We start from the raw sequence: 27,986 nt of genomic DNA on the forward strand, positions 1-27,986 counted from the left end.
AAAATGACGCAAAGATATACGCAAATCCTTCTCCGTGCTACGACAACTACGTAACCAATCTGAGCCGTTACCAACCGCGTGCTGCCTTATATTAGATCAGTGAGAGCGTGAACGTGTGGTGAGTCTCAGACTGGTCATTTATAATACACGTGATATGTAGTAAATCGTAGATCGTAGATCCGTTCAGTCCTTTAATTGGTGACTCGGCCCCGGAGGGTCACTAGGGGGGAGGCTCAGCAAATGTTAAGCTTCTAGGAAGATTAACGCCGTCGGCTTCGGCTCCATGTTGCTCTTTTTTGCCTCCACGACCAGAAATTCGATTTCTTCGCGATCTCTTCGGGCGAAGCATTCGGCTATGAGGCGGGCGACGTCTTGGTGCTGAAGGCCGTCGACCCTGGTACCGTCCACTTGGAGGATTAGTTGGCCGACCTCGAGGCCGCCTGCGTAGAAAGCGGCACCACTTTCCTGGAAAGTAAATAGTATTTAAAATATTATCTTAATAAATATAATTTTTATATAAAAAGATTTTATAGATTTTCACCAAAAGGCTTCTTAGGAGTCCACTAGATCAGAGGTTCCCAACCGGGGCTACGCGTACCACTGGTGGTACGCGGGAAGATTTCAGGTGGTACGCGTCGCTTGGGTGAAACAAGCGATTATGATGGGCCTTTGTCTGCGGAAGTGCCAGTGCGTCTCTTCACCCCAGCACAAGTTTTTATGTCAGTTGAAACTGAGGTCAGAAGTTTTAATGCTTTTATCTGAAAAAAGAGTCACATGAAGAAGTCGTTGCTCTGTGTGGTGAAGAATGGTTGTCAAGATTAGCGAATCTAGCTAAAATTTTCTACAGACTTAACACGCTGAACATGGCTCTTCAGGGAGCAAACACAACACCCTTCACAGCCAATGAGAAAATAAACTCCTTCAAGAAAAAGCTGGTTCTTTTATGTTCTCAAATACAGGGGAAGGATGTCTCTGTATTTCCTACGCTGTCAACATTTTTTAACGATAACGAAACATCTCCTATGCCAGATGTGGTTGCTGATATAATTCTTCACTTGGAATCTCTTGAAGAAAGTTTTAATAAATATTTCTCTGAAGATTATTCCAAACTAGACTGGATCAGATATCCTGTTACAGCATCATCCACAAAATGAGTTAGAATTACAGTACAGGAAATATTAATCGATTTCACAGAAGACAGTTTTAAAGAGAAATCCTTAATTGACTTCTAGATAAAATAAAACAAGCCAATAGATATATTTCTAATAGAAAATATGTTTCTGAAAAAATTGGAGGGGCTTCTTTCCATTATATACCCCTCCCCCCACCGGTGTTTGGTGGTACGCCAAAATCTTCAAAACGTATCAGGTGGTACGCAGTTGCTAGAATGTTAGGAGCCCCTGCATTAGATGATCAATTATATTGCGCAATATTGCAAATTGTGCAATATAATTACTTGTCTAGGGCAAATACTGAAGATTGAGTAATGAGTGAACGAAGGTTGTGTAGCATTTAAATTTTCCTCAAGCTTAAAACTTTTGGCTAGTGCTGCCTACGCTACATTATTTTTTGAGTGTTTATATCAGGTATAGGTGCAAAATGTCGCCTATCAAAAATTTCAATGTATTTTAAATGAATTCATCTTTTTCGTATACTGAGAAAACTAATAAGTATTTTTGAAAAATGTAAAAGCAGAATGAAAGATTACTTTATTACCGTGGGCGAAAGTCCCTGAAAGTTTCTATAGTGTTTATTTTATTAAGTTAGAGGGGCGAAAAAAAAAAAGGACTTTTAATTTCAAATAACTCACTCAAAACAAACTTTTTGGTTATTCTGAGGGACTTTCAGCCTTCGGTAATAATGCAGTCTTTCATTCTGCGTTTAAATTTTTCAGAAATATTTATTAGTTTTTTCAGGATTCGAAAAAAATTAGTATATTTAAAGCACATTGAACATTTTGACAGGCGGCCTATGCCCTTAATCTGGGTTAAATACCAGCTTCTAATACCAGGTTAAATAAGAGACAATATTGTCCATCAATTTGAGAGTCTATTTTTGCAATGGAAGGGTCTTGAGAAATCGTTTTGAAGTTTTACCACAATATACAGAGGTATACCCCTCTGTATACTGTGGTTTTACCATGCTCTCTGTGAGTGTAAGTTCAGTTAATTGGACAAGATGAAGCGGAATTTGAAATTCTACCATAGCAAGAAGAAGTAGAAGTTTACCTCTATTAACTGGGTAACTAATTTTTTGGGTACGCCCAGCTCGACCATTGCCTTCCCCTGTTTGAAAGCTATACAGATCTGATGCTATTTTGCAGTCAGTGTTCCTGGTAAATTTGTTATTTAGTTTACTGATTTAGTTATAAATCGGTAGATTTTATAGATTCCACACAAAAGCGTCTTCCTATACCTCACATTCCAATACATTGATTCTTATTTACTGTGTGGTACCCAGTGCGTACCTCTCGCAATCTATTAGCCTCTTGGGTACCAGAGTTTATAGCCCTTCTTCGCTACATCCTGCACAACGAACGAATGAACAACAAAGCTTATTGAGCCTTTCGTTCCAAACAACAATCCGTTTTAATTTCATTATACAACTACCCAATTAATTTTTGTCTCCACGGTTATCAAGATTAGCCATCTCCAATACATATAAGAATGTATTGAATTAATACGCGTAATCACCTTGCAATGTTTAACTCCGCATACGCTGTAATAGAAATTGAAAAGAATCAGCAGGTGAGCAACACTGGTAACCTTGACTTAAAGTAAAATATGTCATCTTAATAATACCGTAGAAGATGTTGATGGAAGTTTATTTATGTTTATTGATTTCGTGACCCTTTGCGGTAGGTAAGAGATGAAACCTTGAAATGTTCAAGATTAATAATTTGATAATGTAAACAAAGTAAAGTTACGTGGCGGTCCGATAAGTACTTAGTCTACAACAGAAAAACGAACATTTTGGGAAAAGTGGTGATTTATTTGTGTAGGGGAGAGTCGGTTAATGGTGCGCGTCCGGTAATTGTGCGCATCAATGTTTCGAATCTCCTATTTTATATAAAATTGCAAAAACTATATTGTCAGGCCATCTAGTAGCAACAACTGCCCTATCTATCCGACACAAACGAATGTCGGAAGATAATTTACCGGTTGGCAGTTATCGTTTACATGTTTTCGCGTGGTATGATATTGTTTGTGTGACTGAGAAAATAAGCGAAAACTTTTTTTCTTGTCAGAAATATAGTTTAAATAGTACTTATATCTTTTATTTATTTACCATTTTAAACACTGATATATGTAGTTGGATGAATTAGTTTTCAATCCTAATAGCAATATTAATAATATTTAAAAATATTAAAATATTACTAAAAGATTTTTAAATTGAAAACTTATTGGTCCATTTTCTTGGTAACATCTCCATGGCTTCTAAAATTTGCAAGCCAGATGGATGCTGAAGCGAAGAAGACAATAGGGAATTCAAAAAACTTACAATTCACGACCCCGTCTGTTCAGCTCATAGAGTTATATATTAGCATAGAGAGAGTGTCATTCAGAGCGAAGTGACGACACAATCTTTTTTATTTGGATTAGTGCTGTTTCACTCTTACGCATAGTAAAGCTGCTACAGTTGTCCTCCTCTTCCGTGCCTATATTCACACTGAATGTCATTCATAGATTTTCGATACAATGTGTTAGAAAGAGATGCAGCAAACCAGTCCATGAGATCTTGTCGTCAGGAAGCGCGGAAGGTAGGCTCCCTCTATGTTAATATATACCTCTATGGTTCAGCTGGTAAATTCCAACAGAAAATGGACCTAGTTACTCAAAGAAATAACGATCAATATAAAAATAAAATAAAAATTTCATTTTTATTCAGTTGCAATGCGAAGGCAAAACAATCTTATTTTTCAATTAGAAAACAGATATAGTTAGTTTTGCTCGATTCTTTTTTGTTTTTATTAAATTTTGTGTCATGTGGTAAAGTCTAACGTTGTCTAATGGTGAGCATTGGGCACCATTAGCCGGCAAGGTATATAAAGGCATTTTTTACGTTTTGTGACTGCGTCATAAAACGTATACAAGCGTTAAACAACAGTCAAAGTAGAGAAAGGGGCAAAGAGAAAACCACGAAATTGAAAAAAGGTACAAAAAGGAAAATTTTTGGACACAACAGCTCCGAAGTTATTTCAGAAAGTGAACTGCTCAGAAGCTCTCGTGTCAGATCAAAATGACTTCTATGTATTGTGGTAATGGTAGCAAAGAAGACGAGGTATGGTGCAAGTGTTCGATATATTGTCAGTGGTCTCATGCCATGTGTATACGACAGGATAGTCCAGAATGATATATCAATTTGTGACTTCTGCAATACTTAGATTTTTTTAAATATCTGTAACTTGATTTCTTATCTTTTTCCGTGTATTTGTTTGTTCCTTTAGTATTTATGTTCAATAAGCTACATTTTCGAAGGTGATTTGTAAGTTCTATTATTGCGCACAGTTATCCGACATATGCGCACCATTAGCCGAATAGGTCAGGTATTTGTGCGCGTTACACCAATTGGAAATTTCGCCTCTCACTCTTCTACTGTTCAACCATTCATTAAATGCGGTCCCTACCAATATACCTAAGCCTTTGAAGTTTATCTTCAAAAAATTTGGAAACGGAAATGTTTCAAGTTTGTGAAATATCCTGAATTTGCCTAAGGCGCGCACCAATAGCCGACTCTCCCCTACATAGTCTCCTTTTAGCTTGACACACTTGACACAGCGATGTCTCAACTTCTTTAACCCGTCTGAAAAAGACGTTTTCTCGAGGTCTGCAAAGTAGGCTTCCGTGGCGGCGATGAACTCCTCATTTGACTTAAATTTCTGCCCAGCGACTAACTTTTTCAAGTTTGGAAACGAAAAGAAGTCGCACAGGGCCAAATCTGTAGAATACGGTTGATGGGACAGCAGTTAGTAGCCCAATTTCGCCATGCCAACGGCAGAGGTGTGAGCATGTGCGTTGTCATGGTGGAAGAGCATTTTTTTGCCAATTGAGGCCGTTTTTCTGCAACTCGGCTTCGAATCGGCCCAATAATTCGGAATAGTAAAGCCCTGTAATCGTTTTGTCCTTTTCCATAAAGTTGATGTAAGTCACACGTTGTGAATCCCAGTAAACGGTGGCCATCGGCTTTGCGGCCGATAGGACAGTGTTCGCCTTCTTCGGAAGACGTTCGCGGGGTGACGTCAACTGTTTTGCTTTCATTGGTATCTGGTGTGTACCAGTGCATCCATATTTCGTCAGCGGTTATGAAATAATATATAAACTCCTTCGAACTACGCTTAAATAATCCCAATCACTGCTCTGAAGTGGCCTCGTGGTAGTGCTTGTTGTCCTGAGTGAGCAAATACGGCACCCATCGCGCCGACAGCTTTCTTATTCACAAAATTTCATGCAGAATATGACCCACGCCGCGTGGGTATCTCAGCCATGATACAATAAATTTAGGAGATATGACACCAAAGTGTTTGAAATTCGTTCGGTTCTGCGCATGACGTCAATACGTGGCTAGTAAGCGGCGCCAATTTGAAATAACCTATGGATAACATGAAGAGTGGAAGCATTCTGGTAACAAAATTACGGATTATTTATGTTAAATTTCTTTTTACGAAACGTAGTGATAAAGTAATGGATATAAACTTTTGTGAATTATGGATATATTGAAGATAAAATAGGCAAATAATGTGCACTTAAAATAGTGATATTTTCATTAAAATTATTATCACACTAACGTAATTATGACATTCACTGAATGAGAAAAACCTTATTAATACCTACTAAATTTTAATACTTTCCGTTATTAAAAAGGTTTTTCGCATCTACATCAGTCCCGTCTTTGAGAGGATGTGGAATCTTATTTTCGTTAGAGGTCTGGTCATCACATCTGTAACTTGTTCTGCAGTGGAAATTTGTGTGAAGGCTTTTTGTTTGATCACAATTTCTTAGGTTATATCTTCCTGTTTCCATATCTACCGATTCTTATATGGTCATCTTCACCATTCTGTGAGATTATTTCAGTATCGATCTCATTTTGTTCTAATTGAGAAATAGCTATATAATGATCGTTTCTGACAACCAATTTTTCCAAATGTTTAACCTGTTGGCTGTTATACAGGGTGTTTGGTAAAGAATGGGCCATAGCTTAACCTCAGGTTCCTGAGGTTAAAATAGGCCGATTTAAGCTAACTTACCTTAGTACAAAGTTTATAATAACCGAGATACAGGGTGTCAAAGTTAAACTTTTTTCTTTATTTATTATTGAATATTTCCTGACAGGTATGAGATAACAACATGAAATTTGGTACATGGGGGTTTTTTGGGTCGAGAAAACTAAATTCCCTACCAAAAATTATGTATTGCCCAGAGGGCACCACATACGCCTTTCAGCACTCATTTATTACGTTCAATTTTTTTTATCCCTCACCCCGTATAATTTTGACGTAAAAATTTTTATTTTCCTATTAGTTTTACTTAAAAAAGGTATACTTCTTTTATCTCCCTAAACTCAACCGTTTTCGAGATAAACGCATTTTAAATCTGCGATACACCATCATTTTTAGCATAATATCATTGTAGTTCCACCCGAAATATTACTTAAAACCATAAAAATTGTGCCAGTTCTCAAATTTATGTCATTGCATCGCAAATTCCATTTGAAGAAATTTGCGATACATTTTTGGATAATTTTATGGTTTTAAGTTATTTTTCGGGTGTAACTACAATGATATTATGCTAAAAATGATGGTGTATCGCAGATTTAAAATGCGTTTATCTCGAAAACGGTTAAGTTTAGGGAGATGAAAGAACTATACCTTTTTTAAGTAAAACTAATAGGAGAATAAAAATTTTACTGTCAAAATTATACAGAGTGAGGGATAAAAAAATTAAACGTACTAAATGAGTGCTAAAAGGCGTATGTGGCGCCCCCTGGGAAATACATAATTTTTGGTAGGGAATTTAGTTTTCTCGACCCAAAAAATCCACACATGCAAAATTTCATGTTGATATCTCATACCTGTCAGGAAATATTCAATAATAAATAAATAAAAAGTTTAACTTTGACACCCGGTATCTCGGTTATTATAAACTTTGTACTAAGGTAAGTTAGCTTAAATCGGCCTATTTTAACCTCAGGAACCTGAGGTTAAGCTATGGCCCATTCTTTACCAAACACCCTGTATAAATAGCAGAAACAAATGACAAAAATGTCGAGATCGTCACGTATTGACGTCACTTGACATTTGACAGGAGCTGCGTGGTGTCATATCCTCGGTTTCATTATATCATGATCTCAGCTATTCCGCGCATCTGCAGTAGGTGGTCTGCCAATAAGAGGCTCGTGGATTTTTTCACGTTATCATCCTTAGTAGTTGTTTTCGGGGCACCTGTGGTGGGATCACGATGAGTAGAATTCTATTTTGCTGACGTCACGTTGCCTAGCAACCGTCGATTTTCGCATTGTAAAATTCGTTTTGTGACGTCAGCAAAATAGAATTCTACCGATCGTGATCCCACCACTGGCCATGATTTATCAAAAACCGACGTGCTACCCTGTTGCAACTCGTTAAACCAATTTTTGACGTTCGTCATGGAAGGAGAAGGGTTACTGTACACGGCATTCAAGCGCTCTTTGATTTTGCTGTCCGATTTTCCTTTAAAAAACAAGGTTTAAATCACAGATCAATATTGCTCTTTTTTTATTTTTCCAAAATCCTCAAACACGCTCACTTCCACATGCTGTGAAAACAAAACTACTAGTCCGATTCTGCCACTACAGCTGTTTCGGCAGAGTGCCTTTTTCAAGTGATATAATGTTTTACTATGTGCCTGCACTTTAAAGACTCCAATTGAATAGGTTGAGGAGTTGAGAGCTGTTTGTCTCAAGTTGATCACTCAGAATTATCTGTATTTTTTAATTTGTTATTTTCCATAGATTATAATAAAGATAGCTTAATACCTTTATTTTTTTAATATGAAGAATTTGAAACTGTTCATTAAAATAATGATTATGATCTATTTAGAAGGTGAAATGCGTGCGTAGAATCTGTTTTTCTATTATTGAAAGCCCTTTTGTGTTCTGCTATAAGTTTGTCAAAGGTTCTGCCAATTTGCCCGATGTTGTAAGTTTTTGAATAGTAACCACAGTCATGTAAGATTGTATACCTACACCACTCTGTAATTGTTTTTTCTTTCGGCTCTTATTGTTATTAATGTATTTGTTAAATTTGTTATTTCTTCTGAAAGCTGGTGTTATTTCTTTCTTTTTATGTGTTTGGCTGTTTTTGTTGATATCGTGCCTGTATATGTAATAGAGCAGAAGGTACTGTTTTTGGAGCAGTTTTTGGAAGATGTACGGACGAGAAATATTGTACATTGGAGACCGCCTGAACGCAGTCGTAGTAGAAGAAGACCATAAAAAGGATGGCCTGAAGCACGAAACAAGCAAATCAAGTGTTTTGACTGAACTAACTGAATTAGTTTTTCTTAAAGTAGTGAATTTGAACACATTAAAAATAAATCCTCGTGGCTCGGATCCTAAATATTTACATTTTACCGAAGTTTCCGTTTTAATTCCAAAATGTACAGGTTTCCGCTTCAAAGAAATAATTAAATACTTGGCAACACTGCAGTGAATTTAACGTTAGGACCTCGATCTCTTCCGCTTGACGGTCAAAGAAGAAATGAATTTTGTAATAATATTAAATTTGATCAATGCACAATAAGCCTCTGCTTGCTTTGTCGTACTTGAATATACAGAGAGGATCTAAATTATGGAATACATTCATTTTCTCTAAAATGGACGACTTTAGAGAAAAATCTCGAAACAAGTCGATTTTTATTTTCAAATTACAATTTTTTGGCATATATTTCATACTAGTGACGTCATCCATCTGAGCGTGGTGACGTAATCGATGATTTTTTTTAAATGGGAATAGGGATCGTGTGGCACCGCACTTGAAAGGGTGTTCAATTCTCTATACAGTAATATAAACATTAATATCATTATTTATACAGGGTGGCCAAAATAATAACTTTTGAATTAAATTAATTGACGAAAAAAGAAGAATGTATGCAATTTATTTAACTCAAAATACATTCTATCGCCGTCAGAAAATAGAAAAAAATGTTTATTTGGCAAATAAACATTGCTTTTCGTTTAAATCAAATGTTCAAACTGCCAAGAGGTAGGTTGAAGCCGTTTGTGATTTAATTTAAGCGAAAAGAAATGTTTATTTGTGAAATAAACATTTTTTTCTATTTACTGACAGCCGCACAATGTATTTTGAGTTAAATAAATTACATACATTCTTCTTTTTGCGTCAATTAATTTAATTCAAAAATTATTTTTTTGGTCACCCTGTATAAATAATGATATTATCGTTTATATTACTGAATAGAGAATTGAACACCCTTTCAAATGAGGTGCCACACGACCCCTATTCCCATTTAAAAAAATCATTGATTACGTTATCACGCTCAGATGGATGACGTCACTAGTATGAAATATATGCCAAACAATTGTAATTTAAAAATAAAAATCGACCTGTTTCAGGATTTTTCTCCAAAGTCGTCCATTTTAGAGAAAATGAATTTATTCCATAATTTAGATCCTCTATGTATACATTAAAATGCGCTGGCGACAGACTACAACCTTGTTTCAGTCCTTGTTTTGTTTTCATCGATTTTGTTTCGTTTGACTATATTTTATTGGTGATATTTTTATTTCTGTACATATTTTTGATTACTCTAATCATCTTCATTAGGTATATATTTTTTTATCTTATTATTGCAAAAAGAACTGCAAATGAAAACTTCAAAATAAAGATAGATGGCATTGATTTTAAAGTTAAACATATGCAGATGTTAGTTTTTTTTTTCTATAGGAAATTAATACAAGCTCCAAGGAGATATTATTGATCCATTGCTCCTGGGTTTCTCGTTAATTACAACTGACCAATCCATAAACTTTCTCTGTATGATTTTCAACATACATTATTTGAAGCTTGATTTTATATCTTCTTTTACTTCGTATTGTGAATTTATTTGATCCCAAGTGCTTTTAATTGCTAACTGTCTATTGAAACAAATTAAGAGGTAATATAGTATTGTTACTATATACTTAAATAATGATTTTATGGCTACAAGAAGCGTAAAATCAGTTACGTGTCACATCTGGCAATCGTATTCCATGTCGATCGGTTTATTTATTACAAAGTCATTGCTCATTAATCACTGGACATTATAATCCAGGTCTTTTGAAATAACACGGAATAATTTCAATCTAAATTTAATTAAACTCTAATGGAAATTAGGGTGAGTAGATTCATTGGTTCACATAATATACGTGGAGAGAAACACACCAAAGGTAAAACAAATGTATTAACTGGTTGGCCATTATTTTGAATCACACTTCAATTCCCTATTCATGGGATTGCACCAGAAATTACGACCATTTTTCGACTTGCTAAACATATCAATCGTTTATTTCAGAAACCCGTCAAGTGCAATGATATACAGAGAGAGTCTGTAATTTGGAATAAATTCAATATCCCAAATACTAATTGTTTTTTTGAAAATTGCTCAGACCAGTCGATTAGTATTTCAAATTGTCCTTTTTGACATACAATAATAATGTATACAGGGTGTTCCAATTTAAAGATATGACATCGTTGATTTTCTTAAATGGCAACACTGTCATTTTGATAGCTATTTTGATTGGGTGTGTAAAGTTATACATAACTGCAAAATTTCAAATTTTTATTCCCTACCATATACAAGATAATAAAAAATAACAAAGTTATGTCTGTAATTTGGAATAAATTCAATAATTCAAATACTATTTGTTTTTTTTGAAAAATGCTTAGACCCGTCGATTGGTGTTTCAATTTTTCATGTTTGACATATAATAATAATGTATACAGGGTGTCCCAATTTAGAGATTTGACGTCATCGTTAATTTTCTTAAATGGCAACACTGTTATTTTTATAGCTATTTTCATAGGGTGTGTAAAGTTATACATAACTGCAAAATTTCAAATTTTTATTCCCTACCATATACAAGATAATAAAAAATAACAAAGTAATAAAAAATAAGTAATTAAATAATAATTAAATTTAATTATTTCAATTAAGAAAATGCTCATAATGTTGCCCTCAATTATTGTCAAATGGTCAATGGGCAATATTATGAGCATTTGCTTAATTGAAATAATTAAATTTCATTATTATTTGATTACTTGTTTTTCATAACTGTTATTTTTAAAACCTTTTTATATACTTGGCTTGGTTGGTGTCACGGACTCCGCAAATTTTGTAATCCATTTTAAAAATAATTCTAGGCTACCTAGACATCTGAAATTTTCGGGATAGCTTAGAACTAGCTAACAATGCAATATTTAACTGCTATTATATAGGGTGATAGATAATTAGTGGGGCGAAGCTCTGTAGATCCGTTATAATAATGTATAGCGATAAAACTTAATAACAAAAGTTGTAGCGAACTTTGAGATTCACATTACAAAATTAGTTAGAATGTTACAGGGTGTTCGATAACATAGTGGCAGACCAAACTTATGTTTTTTTAAATAGAACACCGTGTATTTTATTTTATATTCGAAATCTTCGTAACTTTTCGATTACAAAAATATAAAGGTTTGGTACGTTATACGGGGTATTTACAAAGTTATAACCAATTTTATATGAAAGTTTAACTACCTGTATAAATAAAAGCAAGCACAAGAGCAATGGTCATATTTTTTTATTTATTGTCAAAATTTTCGTAAAGTTTTGCTAATTTTCTTTATATTGAATACAGGGTGAGTCAAAACGCAAGTACATTATTTGCTCAGTAATTTTAAATAGAACACCTCGTGCGGAAAAGAATGACTTTCTGCACTTGTTAAGAAAATAACTATTTTAACACAGTTGTAGAAAAAGTATTTTTGTATACTTCACTTGGTCTATTAAATTTGTCAGTATGTATGAGAAATCTTGTAACCTGTCAAATCAAAGGGAATATATCTCAGTGGTAGCGCGTGTGACCGGAGATCGAGAGGTCCCCGGTTCGAATCCCCGTGTGTTTTCTATTTTTTTTTATTTTTGGTGTTGTTTTAATAAAAATTTTTGGAAAGTAGTAAGTAAAAATTAGTTTAATCTTTAAATAAAATACAAATAACCTGTTGAAAGTATATTTATTTCGTTGAAATCATATAATAGAAGTATAACTTCTTACGTGCGTACAAAGTAGACACACATTCTTTTTTTTTTCGATAAAAAGCCTTAGCATAAATTGACATGTACAGAATAAGAAACAAAGACAACAACATTGCTACGGATAGAGCCGAAGGTTGTCGAATCGTTTTATTGTAAAATGTATGAGAGCACCAACGCAAAGCAAGATCATCCTCTGCCCAAAATCACAAACCAGGGATCAGAATTAATGCCAGAAGTAACACCATACGAAGTTAAAAAGACACTTTCAGAAATGAAAAATAATAAATCCTCTGGCGATGACGGAGTAGTGATCGAGGCAATCAAACAAGGTGGAAATAGAATTATCCAGGTTTTGGCTAAACTCTTCACCGAATGCATTTACCAAGGAAAAACTCCTTCTCAATGGAACAATGCAGTCATGCACTGCGTGTCTCGATTTCCTTGACAATGATCATTCGGACAATGATAAATAATCATTTATGCCTGGTTGCACCAACAGATCTTAAGTTCCAGATTAGCTAAGCTCTACTTATAAATAGGGCCTCATTGAGTATCACTTATGTTGCACCATAATTTTAGATTCTTACCTTATTATCAATTATATCTATTATTATATTATGGTATTCTTATTGTAATATATTATAATTATATTATATTAATTCTTATGATATTCTCGACTTCAGCTTAAGATCTGTTGGTGCAACCGGGCATTATAAATATACCTTCGGGAAATTTCTAATTTCTCAAATTCATATTACGGAAAAATTCAAAATTATTATAAGTTATGCAAAGACAATATAACTTATTTGGGTGTAAATGGAAATTATTTGAATCATATCTAATGCAAGAGTGACTTCCAATGTCTAACAATTGCTTGCTTACCAAATATCCATTATTCCCGAGTCCAATTCTTTTTCTTTTTCAGCAGCCTTATTTTATTGGAGAGTAAAAAGGCAATTTGCATAATAATGCTGATCGAAGAAGGCGAAAATTTACTGAGATACAATTCCTTGAAGGAAAGCCACTTCCGAGTGATTGAGAGTCTGACGGGGAGAAAAGAAATTAGAGAAAATAAGAAGAAAAAGTGTGAAGACTTGAAAATTCTCGCGACGCGTAGATTTATATTTTTGCTTTAATGGGATCCCGATACTTAATAGTACAGGAAAATTATACTGGTTCTTTGAAAATAACAAATACACTATTTAGCATACATAAATTTAATATTCTTCTTCTTCTTAAGGTGCCTTTTGCATTACTGAAGATTGGCTATAACTACAACTATTAATTGCTCTCTATCTTGAGCGGTTCTTAGTATCGAATGTGTGTCCATGCCTGTCCAGTCTCTTACGTTCTTCAGCCAGGAGCATTTTCTTCTTCCTGGACCTCCTCTTCCTTCCACTTTTCCTTCCATTATGAGTCGTAAAAAGTTGTATCTTTCTCTATCCTAGATAACTAGTTTGTTTTTCTGTTTTTTACAATGTGTAGGAGTTCTCTTTAAGTCCCCATTCTTCTCAGCACTTCGTTGTTGGTCATGTGATCTGTCCAAGATATCTTCAGCATCCTTCAAAAATCCCACGTCCCAAAGGTTTCTATATGCCTCATACTTGTAATTCCGAGATTACATATTTCCACCCCCTATAGCAATATAGATTAATGCCCCTATAGCAATATAGAATATATATTAAATAATAGTGGAGAAAGTACTCAACACTGACGAACTCCTCTTTTTATTGACATTTCTGCTGTTAGACGATTTAGTGGAGTCACTGAAGGTGGATATGAGCTATTAGCTCCGATTTCGTTGAACCTCCATCGATTTGCATGAAAATTGGTGAGTGGTTAGAGGATATCTCAAGAAACAAAGGTGATATGGTGCCAACTTGCGCTTTTACCCTGGGGGTGGATGCCACACCTTCTCGGGAGTGGAAATTATTTTATTAAAAATTATTATTAAAAAAAGTTATTAAAATAAATCAAAACTTTTTGACTTATTAAAGATCAAAAATTTTAATTTTTCGTAAGAAAAATGCATGCTTTTAACCGATTTTTCATAGATAACTCAAAAACTATAAGTTTTTGCAAAAAAGGTATTATTACCAAAATTGAAGCTAATAAAAAATTAAATAAAATCCTTACTAAAAAACCTTTTAGTATTAACTAAAAGTGAGTTGTAGGTAATTGAAGGCATTTTTTTTCAGTGAGTACCCAAATCTAAGTATTCAAGCTTAAATTACGGGAAAATGATGCATTTTATAACATAAACTTATTAAACATTTGTGAAAGTACTTTGAAATATCTATCAAATGAGATACCGATCAAGATAATAGCATTAAAAGTTATGCTACTAAAATTTTTCAAACTTTATCTTTTAAAAATTTTTCCAAAAAATGTTATCGATTTTTTTAATAACTCCGTTAATTTTTAAGATATCAGTTTCACCTAAAAACGGTTTGAAAGGTAATTCAAAGTGCTATTAAAACGCGTTAAACATAATCTTTCAAACCCCTTACTTTTTTAAAAATCAAAGATTAAATGGTCACGGTTACATGGTTCTCGCAGCAAAATTTAAGATTTAAACGTTTCTATCTCGGTTATTTTTCACTCTACAGAAATGTTAAGACAGGTATAATATTTGGTATAGAAAAAACTAATATTTGGTTGATTAACATTTTTTACGTATATTGAGTATTTTTATAGTTATTATCAAAAGAAAAGGAAAATGACGAACATTTTAAAAATTCTGATTTTTTTAAATTATATCTTTTCTTCAAAAATATGCATTCTAAACCGGTGAAAATTGTTAAAATCATTACTTCTGCTAATATAAAGAAATTTTTGTGAGGATTACTATAAATTTTAATTTTTGTGGAATTGGCGTATGTTTTATTTTTCACTTTTTCCTAAAAAATTCGAAAGGGTTCTCTTAGTTTGATCATAACTTGCTTAATTTTGATGCTAATAACTTCTTCTGGAGCTCATTTGTTAGGTATTCTGAAGTACTTTGATAAGTGTTAAACAGGTATATTTTATAAAATGAATTGTTTTCCCGTTATTGAAGCTTGAATACTTAGATTTGAGTACTGATCGAAAAAAACATGCATTCAATTACCTATAACTCACTTTGAATTTACATTAGTTTAATATTTTGAGTGAACAGTGTATTCCATTTTTTATTGTGTTCAATTTTGGTAAGCATATCTTTGTTGTAAAAGCTAATAGTTTTTGGGTTATACGTGAAAAACAGCTTTAAAAGATGCATTTTTTTTTACGAAAAAATAAAATTTTTGATCTTTAATAACTCAAAAAGTATTGATTTATGTTAATAACTTAATATAACAAATTTTGCGGAGAATTCGTCCCTCTATCGATTTATGGTATTATTTTTAATAAAATAATTTCACCCTAGAAAAGGGGTGGCATCCACCCCCAGGGTAAAACCGCAAGTTGGCATCATGTCACCTATGTTCCTTGAGGTATTCTCTAACTGCTCACCAATTTTCATGAAAATGGATAGAGGTTCAACGAAATCAGAGGTGAAAACCTTCAGTGACTGCACTAATTGTCTATTTTGATTGACGCCATTTGATCCCAATATAGGTTTTTAACAAGGGCAGGGCCACATTGTTATGGTCTCTATACCATGAGTTCTGTGTGTTTTACTAGTTCAAACGGTTTTTCGTAGTCGATAAAACAGAGAAACACGTCTTTTCGCTGATCTTTGCATTTTTGTATTAATATCTGGAGGCCAAATAATGCCTCCCTCGTACCAAGCCCCATACGAAATCCAAATTGATTGTCGCTCAGGTTTCTCTCACATTCTCTGTACATATAAGTAAATTAAATATGGAACACCTAAATGTAAGAGTAATTTTATGAATTTTTTTCCCGGATCTTCCTAATTTCCCTTATTTACGGAGCAGATAAAATTAAATTGATAGGAGAATTATAAGAAGAAGTAACTATAAATATATAAATTAATCAATCCATCCCCCGAGAATGACTGCCGATTTCAAACATCTTTTTATAAAATAAAAGGGAAAGTCTCGGTAGTTGGCTGTACACCATAGTTATAAAAAACTTACAGAGAAATAAAAACTTCATTTGTAAGATGGTAGGATTTATTAAAAACTAAAAAAATCAAAGTAAGTTATCAATAGAAGTAGTACAGAAAACGACAATAAATATCGTTCCCATACCACCAGATTGACAACAGGTGGAATACTTTCTTTGGTCAGAAGAGAAGAGGATATGGGACTACTGATGAGGGGGAAAAGACCTCCGAAACCGGTATAGACTCTTCCTGCACTCTCCGATTTAACCAGAGTATTATGCAGCTGCTGCATTTTCGTGTTGCAAAGAAATTAAAAATATTTATACATTTTTAATTCATTTACTCTTTTGTTGAATATTAAGGAATCTTTCTTGTTGGAACTTTTACCAAGCTGAGCAGATGAGTTGTGAATTATTTAAAATTCTCTCATGTTAATTTCCTCGGCATCCTGTATGATTTATAAATTTTGAAAATCTCAGGAGGTGTAACCAAAGAAAGTATTCCACCTGATGTCAATCTGGTGATATGGGAACGATATTTATTGTCGTTTTCTGTGCTACTTCGATTGATAACGTACTTTGTTTTCGGTAGATGGCTCTAGTTCATCCGTGACATTTCCTTCTTTGCAATTCAGAAGGGCCCAAAGTCTGATACCTAAGGAAATCGGAGAGAAGAGGATATGGGACTACTTATGAGGGGGAAAGACCTCCGAAACAGGTATAGACTCTTCCTGCACTCTTCGATTTAACCAGAGTATTATGCAGCTGCTGCATTTTCGTGTTGCAAATAAATTGAAAATGTATATACATTAAAAAAAATCATCCAAATGAATTATAAATTTTTGTCAGAACGTTTTCGACCTTATCAGATCATCACTAGTGACATTCTGTTTAGTATAAAATTTCAAAGTTACAAAGTTTTTAAATCGACACATCGACTCGACACTAAGTCGATGTTAGTGGATTGGCAACATGACTTCCCTGCTCGAAAGAACAAAAGGGGTACTTATCGTTTGAAGGATATAGACCGAATGAAATGAGAGACCTTAATTCAGATGAAGAAGAAATTCGGTTCAAAGGTGCCCTGAGCAAAATAGCCGGGATGTGAGGAGTAGAAAATCTGGTAGCCATTGCTGGTTTTCCTTCAATTAAGGACATTTAATTAACTTTATTTCTTTTTAAATAATATATCATAAAATAACAAAATACGACAAAAAAATTTTTAGAACCGCTTTTCCTAAAAATTAAGAATATTATAAAAAAATCAACTAAAAGGCAAAAAATTAAAAAAAAATTTTGCCTTTTCTCAAAAAAAAAACTTGAAGGATTATTCGAAAAAACTGTTAGACAGATTAAATATACAGAAATCTCACACATTCGTTAAAAAATTGAAAATATCTAACACATTCGTTAAAGAAAAGCGTGGGGCGCATTTTCATCGAATAACCGGTTTGAGGATAAATACTTTTCTACTTTCCGCGCCCCACGCTTTTCTTTAACGAATGTGTTAGATTTCTTCAATTTTTTAACGAATGTGTGAGATTTTTGTATATTTAATCTGTCTAACAGTTTTTTTCGAATAATCCTTCGAGTTTGAATTTTTTTTTATTTTTTGCTTTTTAGTTTATTTTTTTATGATATTTTTAATTTTAGTCACTCGTAACTAAAACGTTTCTTAAAAAAATTTTTTTCATATTTTTTATTTTTTACTTTTTAGTTTTACACTTTTCAAACATTAAAATATATCGTCATGTTAAAAAAAGAATGTATATTATGATAGACACATTTTTTGCATTTATTTCAACATTTGATACATACATTGTACATTTTCTGTAATTTCTTCATACATTTCTTAAATCAAAATCATTATTTACACCTATTACAGTTTTCGCAGTCTTTTCATCTCTTCTAATGCTTTACTATTGCACGGTGTAGGGTGTAGACCCTGTCTCGCGAATTATGAATTCTAATGTTAATTGTAGCACGAAATGTCTCTACCGGTGGTTTTTATAAGACTACGTAAGAAACACGAATTTTTTTAATTCGAGTTTTGGTTGAAGTTTTGTTTCGCATCGTATTGAAATTTGACACGAATAAGCGCTGATGTTTATATAAACAAAGATATGAGCGTTCAAAATCGTAGCCGCTTAGGATGTTTATAAACATGATGTACAAACATGAAAAGTAGTAGGAATCGGTAAAAAATTTGAAACTTTATTGTTTATTTATGAAGCATAACGTAAACAATTAACGTAAAAAGTATAATTATGAATAGTTCATATATTTAGCTACAAGGATTGGCAACGTGGCATTAGATAGAAAACAAAGTGTTTTAATTTTCGCCTGCATTTTACCCGATTTTCGCGTGGTGCAGCGAACATTGAATGCTGAGTGAGTGAAAAAGGAAAGGTATAAACTGTGCCCTACCTAATGCAAGAATAATATAAGTAAAAACGGTAAAAATAGTATAAAATACTAAACGGACAAATAAAAGTGAGGTTAACAGCTAACAGATAAGCTTATAAACACTGGCGAACGCTGGTCAAATTTCAAGCGGTGTTGCCGGATTTAAAAAAATAGAAACACCTGCCGAAAAACAAAAGCAATTTTGGTGCGTGGATAATTGGGCATACCTCCGCGTGGTTGAAACGGGTGTGCCCAGTTAACGCTACGTACAAAATGGCTGAGAACGAGTATAGTGTGGACGAAAAGACAAGAAAAAGAGGAGATGAATCGGAAGATGAGGCAGACGATAGCAGAAGTAAAAAAGTACATCGGTCGCCTGGGAATGATAGGCAACTAGAAAAAATATTGGAGAGCCTAAATATTATCACAATGGAAATAAGGGAACTAAGAGAAGAACAAAAAGAGTACAGAGCGGAAATGAAGGAACTCAGACAAGAAAATGAAAAGCTGAAACAGGAAAACAGAGAAACCCAACAAAAAGTGGAAGAATTGGAAAATAAAATAGACAGAATGGAAAAGGACAAAAGACGAAATAATATAATACTGCAGGGAGTAGATATGGATACCTACGATCAAAACATAACAAAAGATAACGTCCAAGATTTTTTATGCAATGCACTAAAAGTTGAGACAAAAATAAAAAGCGCAAGAAAAATTGGAAGTAAATCCTGCTTGATTGAGCTCGAAAATGCAACGGACAAAGAAGAAATTATGAAAAATAAAGGCAAATTGAGAGACATAAAGGGAAAAGAAATATATATTAATGACGACATGGACAAAAATGAACGGATGATACAGGGTAAAATCAGAACGAAGGCAAAAGAGGCTAAATTGGAAGGAAAAAACGTCAAGGTAGGATTTCAAAAAATAAAAATAAATGAGGAGGTATGGACATGGAATAAACATCAGCAACAACTCTTAAAAATAGAAAACCAAAACAGAAACCAAAAAAACTAAACGACGTAAATGAAACGGTAGCAACAACGGCAATGGACAAGGAGACGATTGGGATTAAAAACAAGAAAATGAAAACTAATTTGGGAACATGGAACGTAAGAGGCACTTATGAAACGGGAAAACTTAAAGAATTAATTAGAGAAACAAAAAGATATGAAATAGATATATTAGCTTTACAAGAAACAAAACAATTAGACACAGAAATAGTAGAAATAGATGATATAGTATTTTTTAAAAGTGGGGGGAATAACAGATTGCTAGGAACAGGCTTTATCATACAGAAAAGATGGAAAACCAGAGTGATGAATTTCAAGCCGATATCAGATAGAATGTGCACAATCAGGTTAAAAGGGAATCAACGAAACATAAGCATAATAAATGTACATGCACCAATAGAAGACGCCACCGAAGAAGACAAAGATGCATACTATGAGCAACTAGAGAGAGAATATGACAGATTACCAGCATTTGATATCAAAATAGTAATGGGAGACTGCAATGCTAAAGTGGGAAAAGAGGATATATATGAAAATATAACAGGAAAATACAGTAAACACGATGTATCAAATGATAATGGTCAACGAATTATAGGTTTTGCCACAGAAAGACAAATGGTAATAAAAAGCACATACCAACGCAGAAAAGATATACATAAAGGAACGTGGATTTCCCCTGACAAAAGGACAATAAATCAAATAGACCACATATTAATAGAGAAGAAGCACGCCCATAATATAATAAATATAAAAAGTATGAGAGGAGCGGAATGTGACTCAGACCACTTTTTGGTAAGAGCAGCCTATAGAATAAATGCTAATATAAAGAAAGACAATCAAAGGGACAAAGAAATCAAAAAACAATTCAACACAGCAATACTAAAAGATAATATGACACAGAAGAAGTACGAACAACAAATAACCAGCAGACTAAACGAAGAACCAGAAACACTAGACCCGGAAGAAAAGTGGGAAAGCATAAAAGAAGCAGTTTTAAACACCAGTAAAGAAATATTAATTAAAGGTAATAGAAAACAAAGCAAAAGAATGGTATGATGAGGAATGTCAAAAAATAGCAGAAGAAATTAGAAAAATAAGAATAAAAAACTTAAGAAATAATAGTGACATTAGCACACAAGAATATAGAGAATTGAAGAGAATTATGAAGAGAACATGCAGAAATAAAAAAAGAAAATACAACGAAGAAAAACTCAAAGTGATAGAGGAAAAATTCCAAAAAAAGGAAATAAGATCCTTTTACCAGGAAACAAGAAAAATGGAAAGGGGATATCAGAAACATAACCCATATATGAAAAATGAGGAAGGAATATTAATAAATGAACCCGGGGAAATAATGAGAAATTGGCAAACTTATTTTACACAACTTTTAAACAAAAACGAAGAAGAAAGGGGAACAATCCAGGAAATTGAAGATGACCATATAGTAATAGAAACACCTACGAGGGAAGAAATAGAAAATGAAATAAGAGGGCTAAAAAACAATAAAAGCCCAGGAATAACGGAAATATCGGCGGAAATGATAAAGGCAGGAGGAAAAAGACTACACAAGGAGATACATAGCCTGATAAAAAGTATATGGGAAACAGAAAGAATGCCAGGAGAATGGACCAGGGCAAGGATATGCCCCATACATAAAAAAGGTGATAAAATGAGATGTGAAAATTATAGAGGTATCGCGTTGCTAGAAGTCGTGTACAAAATATTGACAAACATCTTAAGAAAAAAGCTGAATCAATACACGGAAAAGATATTGGGCGAATATCAGGCAGGATTCAGAAGTAATAGGTCGACGACAGACCAAATATTTGCGTTAAAAGAAATCCAAACTACGTGCTACGAATATAAAATAGCAGTATACGTCCTGTTCGTCGACTTTAAACAGGCCTATGATACGGTAAAGCGGCAACAGATGTACGCACTAATGAAAGAAATGGGCATACCAAGTAAAATCGTCAGGATGGTAAAGATGACTATGGATAACTCCACAAACGAAATAGCATGGAAGGGACATAAATCAAATAATTTTGAAACAAAGGAAGGATTAAGACAAGGAGACCCACTATCAACGACTCTTTTTAATGTAATACTGGAAGGAATAATCAGGAAAAGTAAAATAAGCACACAGGAAACGATTTTTAAAAATGGCCACCAATGTATTGCATTCGCAGATGATCTAACATTATTATCGACAAGTAAGAAAGAGCTAACAAAATTAATGAGCAATATAATAAAACAAGCCAAACCTTTTGGTCTTCTCATAAATAAGGAAAAGACAAAATACATGATAATGGGAGAAACAGATAAAGAAAATGAAGACAATTTCACATTGGAGATAGAAGGAGAAAATGTATACGCATTTAAAAGAGTTTCAGAATTTACATACCTGGGTGTAAAAGTAGATGAAAAGGGACATGGGGAAGGGGAAATAAAAGCAAGAATAGCAAAAGCAAACAAAAAGTATGGAGCATTGCGTCCATTAATGAAATCCAAAGATGTGTCAAGAAAAACAAAAATAAGAATCTTCAAAACAGTTATCAGACCTACAGCTACATATGCATGTGAAACATGGGTGCTTAAAAAATCAGAAATAGACCTTTTAGAAAGATGGGAGAGGAAAATACAACGAGCAATATATGGAGGCGTGAAAATAGACGGTCAATGGAGAAGAAGAAATAATAAGGAACTTGAAGAACTATATAATGAACCAAAAATAACGACGGCAATCAAAGCACAGAGAATCCGATACTTAGGACACATAGAAAGAATGGGAAAGGCGAGAATGCCAAAAATGGTTCTATTACGTAAGCCAATACAAAAAAGAAGAATAGGAAGACCAAGAAGGAGATGGAAGGACAGCGTATATGAAGACTTAAAACAAAGTAATATTGTAAACTGGAAAGAAAAAGCTTTGGACAGAAAACAATGGAAGGAAGTGGTGAAGAAATGTATGGAAAGACTATAATGTTAAGTGTAGTAGTAAGTGTTTTATACAAACAAATGTAATATTGTATATATTATAGTAGTATAGGATATAGCATTATATATAAATATGTAATAGTAATTGTAAGGAAAAATTAAATCTTTCAGCCCTAGGCCTTCACGGCCTGTTGAGCTTAATAAATATATAATTTAGCTACAATCTGTAAAAGTTTCAAGTTTATGCATGTAAAAAACAAGAGAATTTAAGCGTTATCCATTAAAATCGTTTTTTTATTTAAACAATTTATTAATAAACATAAAAAAATTTTTATTGACTATTCGTGTATTGTTCCCGCGAATGCATATGTCTGCAAATTTTTATTTATTTGCATTGAAGAAAAGGCAGTCAAATTAACGTCTAAAAATTTGACACAAACGATTGAACTAAAGAAAAGCGTTTAAAAATATTATTAACAATTTAAATATTGTTCATGGTTAACTTCTTAGTGACATGCAACCCGTTATATAAATTCTGCACTACGTGTGGCTTAACTTTTACAACAATACTCTTGCCAATATTTAAATGGATTACATTATATTACCACTCCATGGTTCTGTAGAAAAATGAAAATAAAATGTAATGGAAATAACAAAGCTTATTTAACACATTTTTGGGTTAGAAGAATAAAAATAATTACTTGGAACGTTTTTTAAAAGAAATGTAGCATGAAAAAGGAATAAGTCGGCTTATAAGACGTCAAATAATGAAGGTGAAGGACCTAATAGGCCACAAACAAGAAGGCACATATAGAGGATCAACAAATTACGTTATATCCAGAAACAACGAAATCATTTCAAACGAAGGATTAATATTATTAACATGCTTACTTAATTACTCCGTGGCGTTACAACCCTTCGTGGCCTTTAGCCGACTCGACAACATCCTCCACTCTTCTCTATTTTGAGCAATCTCTATCAACTTCTCCAAGCCCATAGCTTTCAGGTATCCTGGTATATTATCTCGCCACCAGAGTCGAAGGCGTCCGCGTGGTCTTCTTACAGTTAGGACTTCTTCCCATACCAGCCTTACTGTTCTTTGGTTAGAATGTCTTCTGAGGTGCCCTGTCCATTGGAGTCTTCTGGACTTTATTTCTTTTAAGATGGCGTCTGCATATAGTTTTTCGAGCTCTTTATTAGTTCTTAGCCCCTATTGTCCTGCTGCTTCATTAAGCACAGGCTCAAAGGTCTTCCTGAGGATTTTTCTTTTCCAAACACGTAGTCTCCCTCCGTTTGACTTTGTTATCGTCCACGTGTCGCTTCCATACATCACTACGGGGCTTATGATTGTTTTATATACTTGTATCTTTGAACGTCTTGTTAGTTGTTTCGATTTTATAATGATTTAAAGGGCATAAAGACATCGGTTGCTGGCTTGTATCCTATTATTTATTTCTTGTGATCCGTTATAGATACCTACTTAAATTCTCTATAACGAGCTCAAAGATAAATTGATCGAGGGTGATGTTCTGACCGATTCTGTGTCTGTCTCTAATATTAACATGCAGAAAGTTCAAAAAACACTTTGAAAAGTCGAATATGTCGCAGTTAATACATATTATTCTTTTATGGCCAAAGAAGATTTAGAACACGTTTATATTATTAAAACAAAATATTAGTTAATTTAAAAGGTCAAATATTTTTCACGCAAAAGAACATCTTGATATATAGACAAAATAAAAATTTTTATTACAAATAATTCTCAAAAAAATACAATCTTCGAGCTGCCATTATATATTGGAGAGGGTTAAGGTTAAATCACGCTAGAATAGCATTAGTTACAAGGTAAAGATTTCACCTTGAAAAAAAGGCGAATAAAAAGCTTTTAAAGAAAAACATTTTATGACTAAAAGTTTACCAAGGCATGATTTTATAGGTATTCTTGCACGATGATCACGAATTCTTTATAAACATAAGTGTATCTATATTGTCGTGTGCGAATTATTCTATTTTAATTAATTTTGTTAAAACCGGAAGTGAATAATTTCCTTTCGACCATTTTTTGCCCATTTTGTGCTTAATTGGAATCAGTTGATATTTAAGTTTTGACTAAGGTTAAATCAAGTTGGTTATTCTTACAGATTGGGTGCCAGCTGAACCACCAAAAAAATACTAGGGTAAAAACCCTTTAAATGTTATATAGTTGCATTAAAGGTGCATACTTGATTAAAACTCCATAGGATGGTTTAAACCAACTCAATTTACACCCCACGTGTTGGGAAGGTCCATACCTTACCTAAGGGCACTACTCTGTTTAATCTACATCCAGGGGCGCAACAGAGGCCCCCGCAGCGTGAAACTTGCGGGGGATCCCAGTCGAGCAGGGGCCCCATCTTATCGTCTATTATGTAAAAATCTGTTATAGATATATGATTTTACTTTGTGTGTTTAACTTTAAAAACGTAAATTTCTAAATTGGCGTATTCGGCCAGTGAATCATCTCATATCTAGAAACTTAATCCTTTCTGGTCTCACGAACTTTTATGAGTGACGACGATAAACTATAATGCTTTGTACGTGACTATTGAAAGATTTGATAATTGCAATTTGCCGAATTTTAGAACAATATTTTTAAATCTAGAAATGGGTTTTCTCTTTAATCTTTACCTACGTTTAGTATTTCGATACAATTATCCAGAGGCGTAACAGAGCCTCCTCAGCATGAAGCTTACATGGCCATAATATGTCAAGGGACTCATCTTGTTGTCTAATTTATGTAAAAATTTGTTGTTATATTATTTGCATACATACGTTTTTTAAGCAGTGCAGTATTGAAAATGAAGTTGTATGCACGAAGAAAGTTGTTCATCCCATAGAATAATACGAATGTAATCATTTAGTAATTTTTGTTCTATTTTATTCTATACCAATAAAGATGAAAAATGTAAGTCGTCATAAACAATGCATGAATACACCAATAGCTCAGTAAATGACAGTTTTGGAGTGAAATTATCAGCGTCACGACGGACGTATTTGCTTGACAATTTGGATTTAGGTTATAGTTACACTCCACTTCAAAGTTGAATTTATGCAAAGTTGGAGGGGGTGACACTTCTCCTTGGGGTGAAAAACATACGTTTAAACTAAGTCCGGAAATGTATAAAGTGAATAATTATAAGCAACTTTGGTTCTATAGAGTTTCTTTATCTATGTTAATACTTTTCAAGTCATTGGCGAGTGAAAATGTTTATTTAAAAAAAAACAATGTTTTCAGACGGGTTTTTCGCAAATAACTCAAAAATAAGTATTTATCGAATTAAATATTAGATATCGAAAAAATATTTGTAGCAAAAATGTAGCTTATAAGATACAAAAAAATTGTGTACTTATTCATGAAGTCTATCGACACAGTAAAAGCACAGTTGAAGCTCATGAAAAATTATCCTTATTCGTCCAATTCCAAATCCAATATTTCAACCTGAAATAACTAAAAAATGAAGCAATTTTCGGAAAAAACTCATTACAACTTTTTTTAAATGTTTCAAAAAAAGCTTTATTTTTATTTTTTCATAAAAGTTTCTAGTATCAGAACTATACGAGTTACGCTCAAAATAAAGTTGGCCCCTTTTTTGGTTAAAAAAAATTGTGAAAATCTGCCCCTATTTCGCACCCCAAATAAAATTTATCATTAGCGCTTTACCATTTACTTTAAATATTTATTGTTTAGATGATCTGTAAGTTTGACCGGTTGAAAGTTCTTATTTTTGAAAAAATTTGGTTTCATAGTAAAAACAGTTTTTTTATTTTGGAAAAATGCCCTTTTTTTCAAAATAACTTAAAAAGTATTAGTGATACGAAAAATCTCAAAGAGTAAAGAAATATAGGTCTTGCTTTTTTCAATATTTTGGCTTTATTTTGTTTTTCTGTAAGACAAAAATTGGTTAGGATATGGCTGTTTAAAATTTGCATATACTCGTAATTAGTGACTCGTTCAAGCCCTTTCAACTAAAACCCTTTTAAAAATAAGCACTTTGAACCGGTGAAACTTACAGGTCATATAAAAAAGTTAAGTAATTTGTAAGGCGATAATGATTAGTTTCATTTAGGGTGCTAAATAGGGGGAGATTTTCACAATTTTTTTACCAAAAAATGGAATTAACTGTATTTTAAGCGTAACTGGCTTAGTTTTGATGCTACAAACTTTTGTAAAAAATAAAGCTTCTTTTAAACACTTTAAAAAAGTTCTAATGAGGTTCCCCGAAAAGTATTTCATTTTTTGGTTATTTCACGTTGAAATAGTTGACTTGGAATTTGAAAAATAAGAAAAACTTTTCATGTGCTACAACTTTTCTTTTACTGAGTCGGTAGACTTCATTTTTATTTCATTTTTTTATAAGCTAGATACATTTTTGCTAACATTATTCATTTCGATCGAATACTTACTCTTTGAACTATTTACGAAAAATCGACTAAAGACGTGGTTTTTTTGTTGAACAATAAACATTTATACTCATAAATAACTCGAAAGGTCTTCAGTTAACCAATTCGGTGGTGACATTGAAAATTACACGGTATCGCCATATTTTACGTTGATTTATTGGGCTGTAACACATATAGGTATTTGTTACAAGTCACATTTAAAATTTTTAAAGGGGGCTCCATTTCCAACTTTGCGGGGGGGCCCGGCATAATTTGTTACGCCACTGTATATATCCATCCTATGGTGTTTTAATAAAGTATGCACCTTTAATGCAACTATATAACATTTAAAGGGTTTTTACCCTAGTATTTCTTTGGTGGCACAGCTGGCATCCAATCTGTAAGTATAACCAACTTGCTTTAACCTTAGTCACAATTTAAATATCAACGTTGCGTTCATTAAAACGGTTATGCTTATTTTAGTCTTTAACACTGATGATTGTTTTTAATAAAATCAAAAACGATCTGTGATGTAGCCCTTAAAGGGATTTTTAATAAAAAATTTATACCTTTTACAAAAGATTTTTTCCAATTTTTTTAATGTAATAAATATTGTTCTTACGTTGATGTTAATAATCCTTGGAAGAGGATGCTTGGTGTTCGCTCCTCCTTCGATGGCTATCCCAAGAATCGGTTTGGTCTTCTTGACAGTAATCCTCAAATTGCCTTCTTCGTCTTGGACAACCTTCGCAGGATCTCTGTGCTCAGGAAGCATCCCGTCCCGCGCTAGCCTCTGCATCGACTGGTGCCGCCTCATGCCGCCCTCAGTCTCTAAAAGATTTTGCTCGTCTTTCATATCGAAACTCCTGGAGAGTTTGTGGGCTAGTTCCTGAAA

General features: G+C 33.4%; 1 protein-coding gene across 1 annotated transcript; it reads right to left on the reverse strand.

Moving 5' to 3' along the window:
- LOC126888081 (whirlin-like) lies at positions 1–27,986 on the reverse strand. Its single transcript, XM_050656100.1, has 2 exons — positions 27,714–27,986; positions 1–465 (listed from the first exon to the last, which is right to left on the reverse strand). The coding sequence occupies exons 1-2, from the start codon at positions 27,945–27,947 to the stop codon at positions 244–246; spliced, it is 456 nt and encodes a 151-aa protein (XP_050512057.1). The 5' UTR covers positions 27,948–27,986; the 3' UTR covers positions 1–243.

Source organism: Diabrotica virgifera, chromosome 7 (assembly GCF_917563875.1).
Source record: "Diabrotica virgifera virgifera chromosome 7, PGI_DIABVI_V3a".
Classification (NCBI taxonomy): Eukaryota; Metazoa; Arthropoda; class Insecta; order Coleoptera; family Chrysomelidae; genus Diabrotica; species Diabrotica virgifera.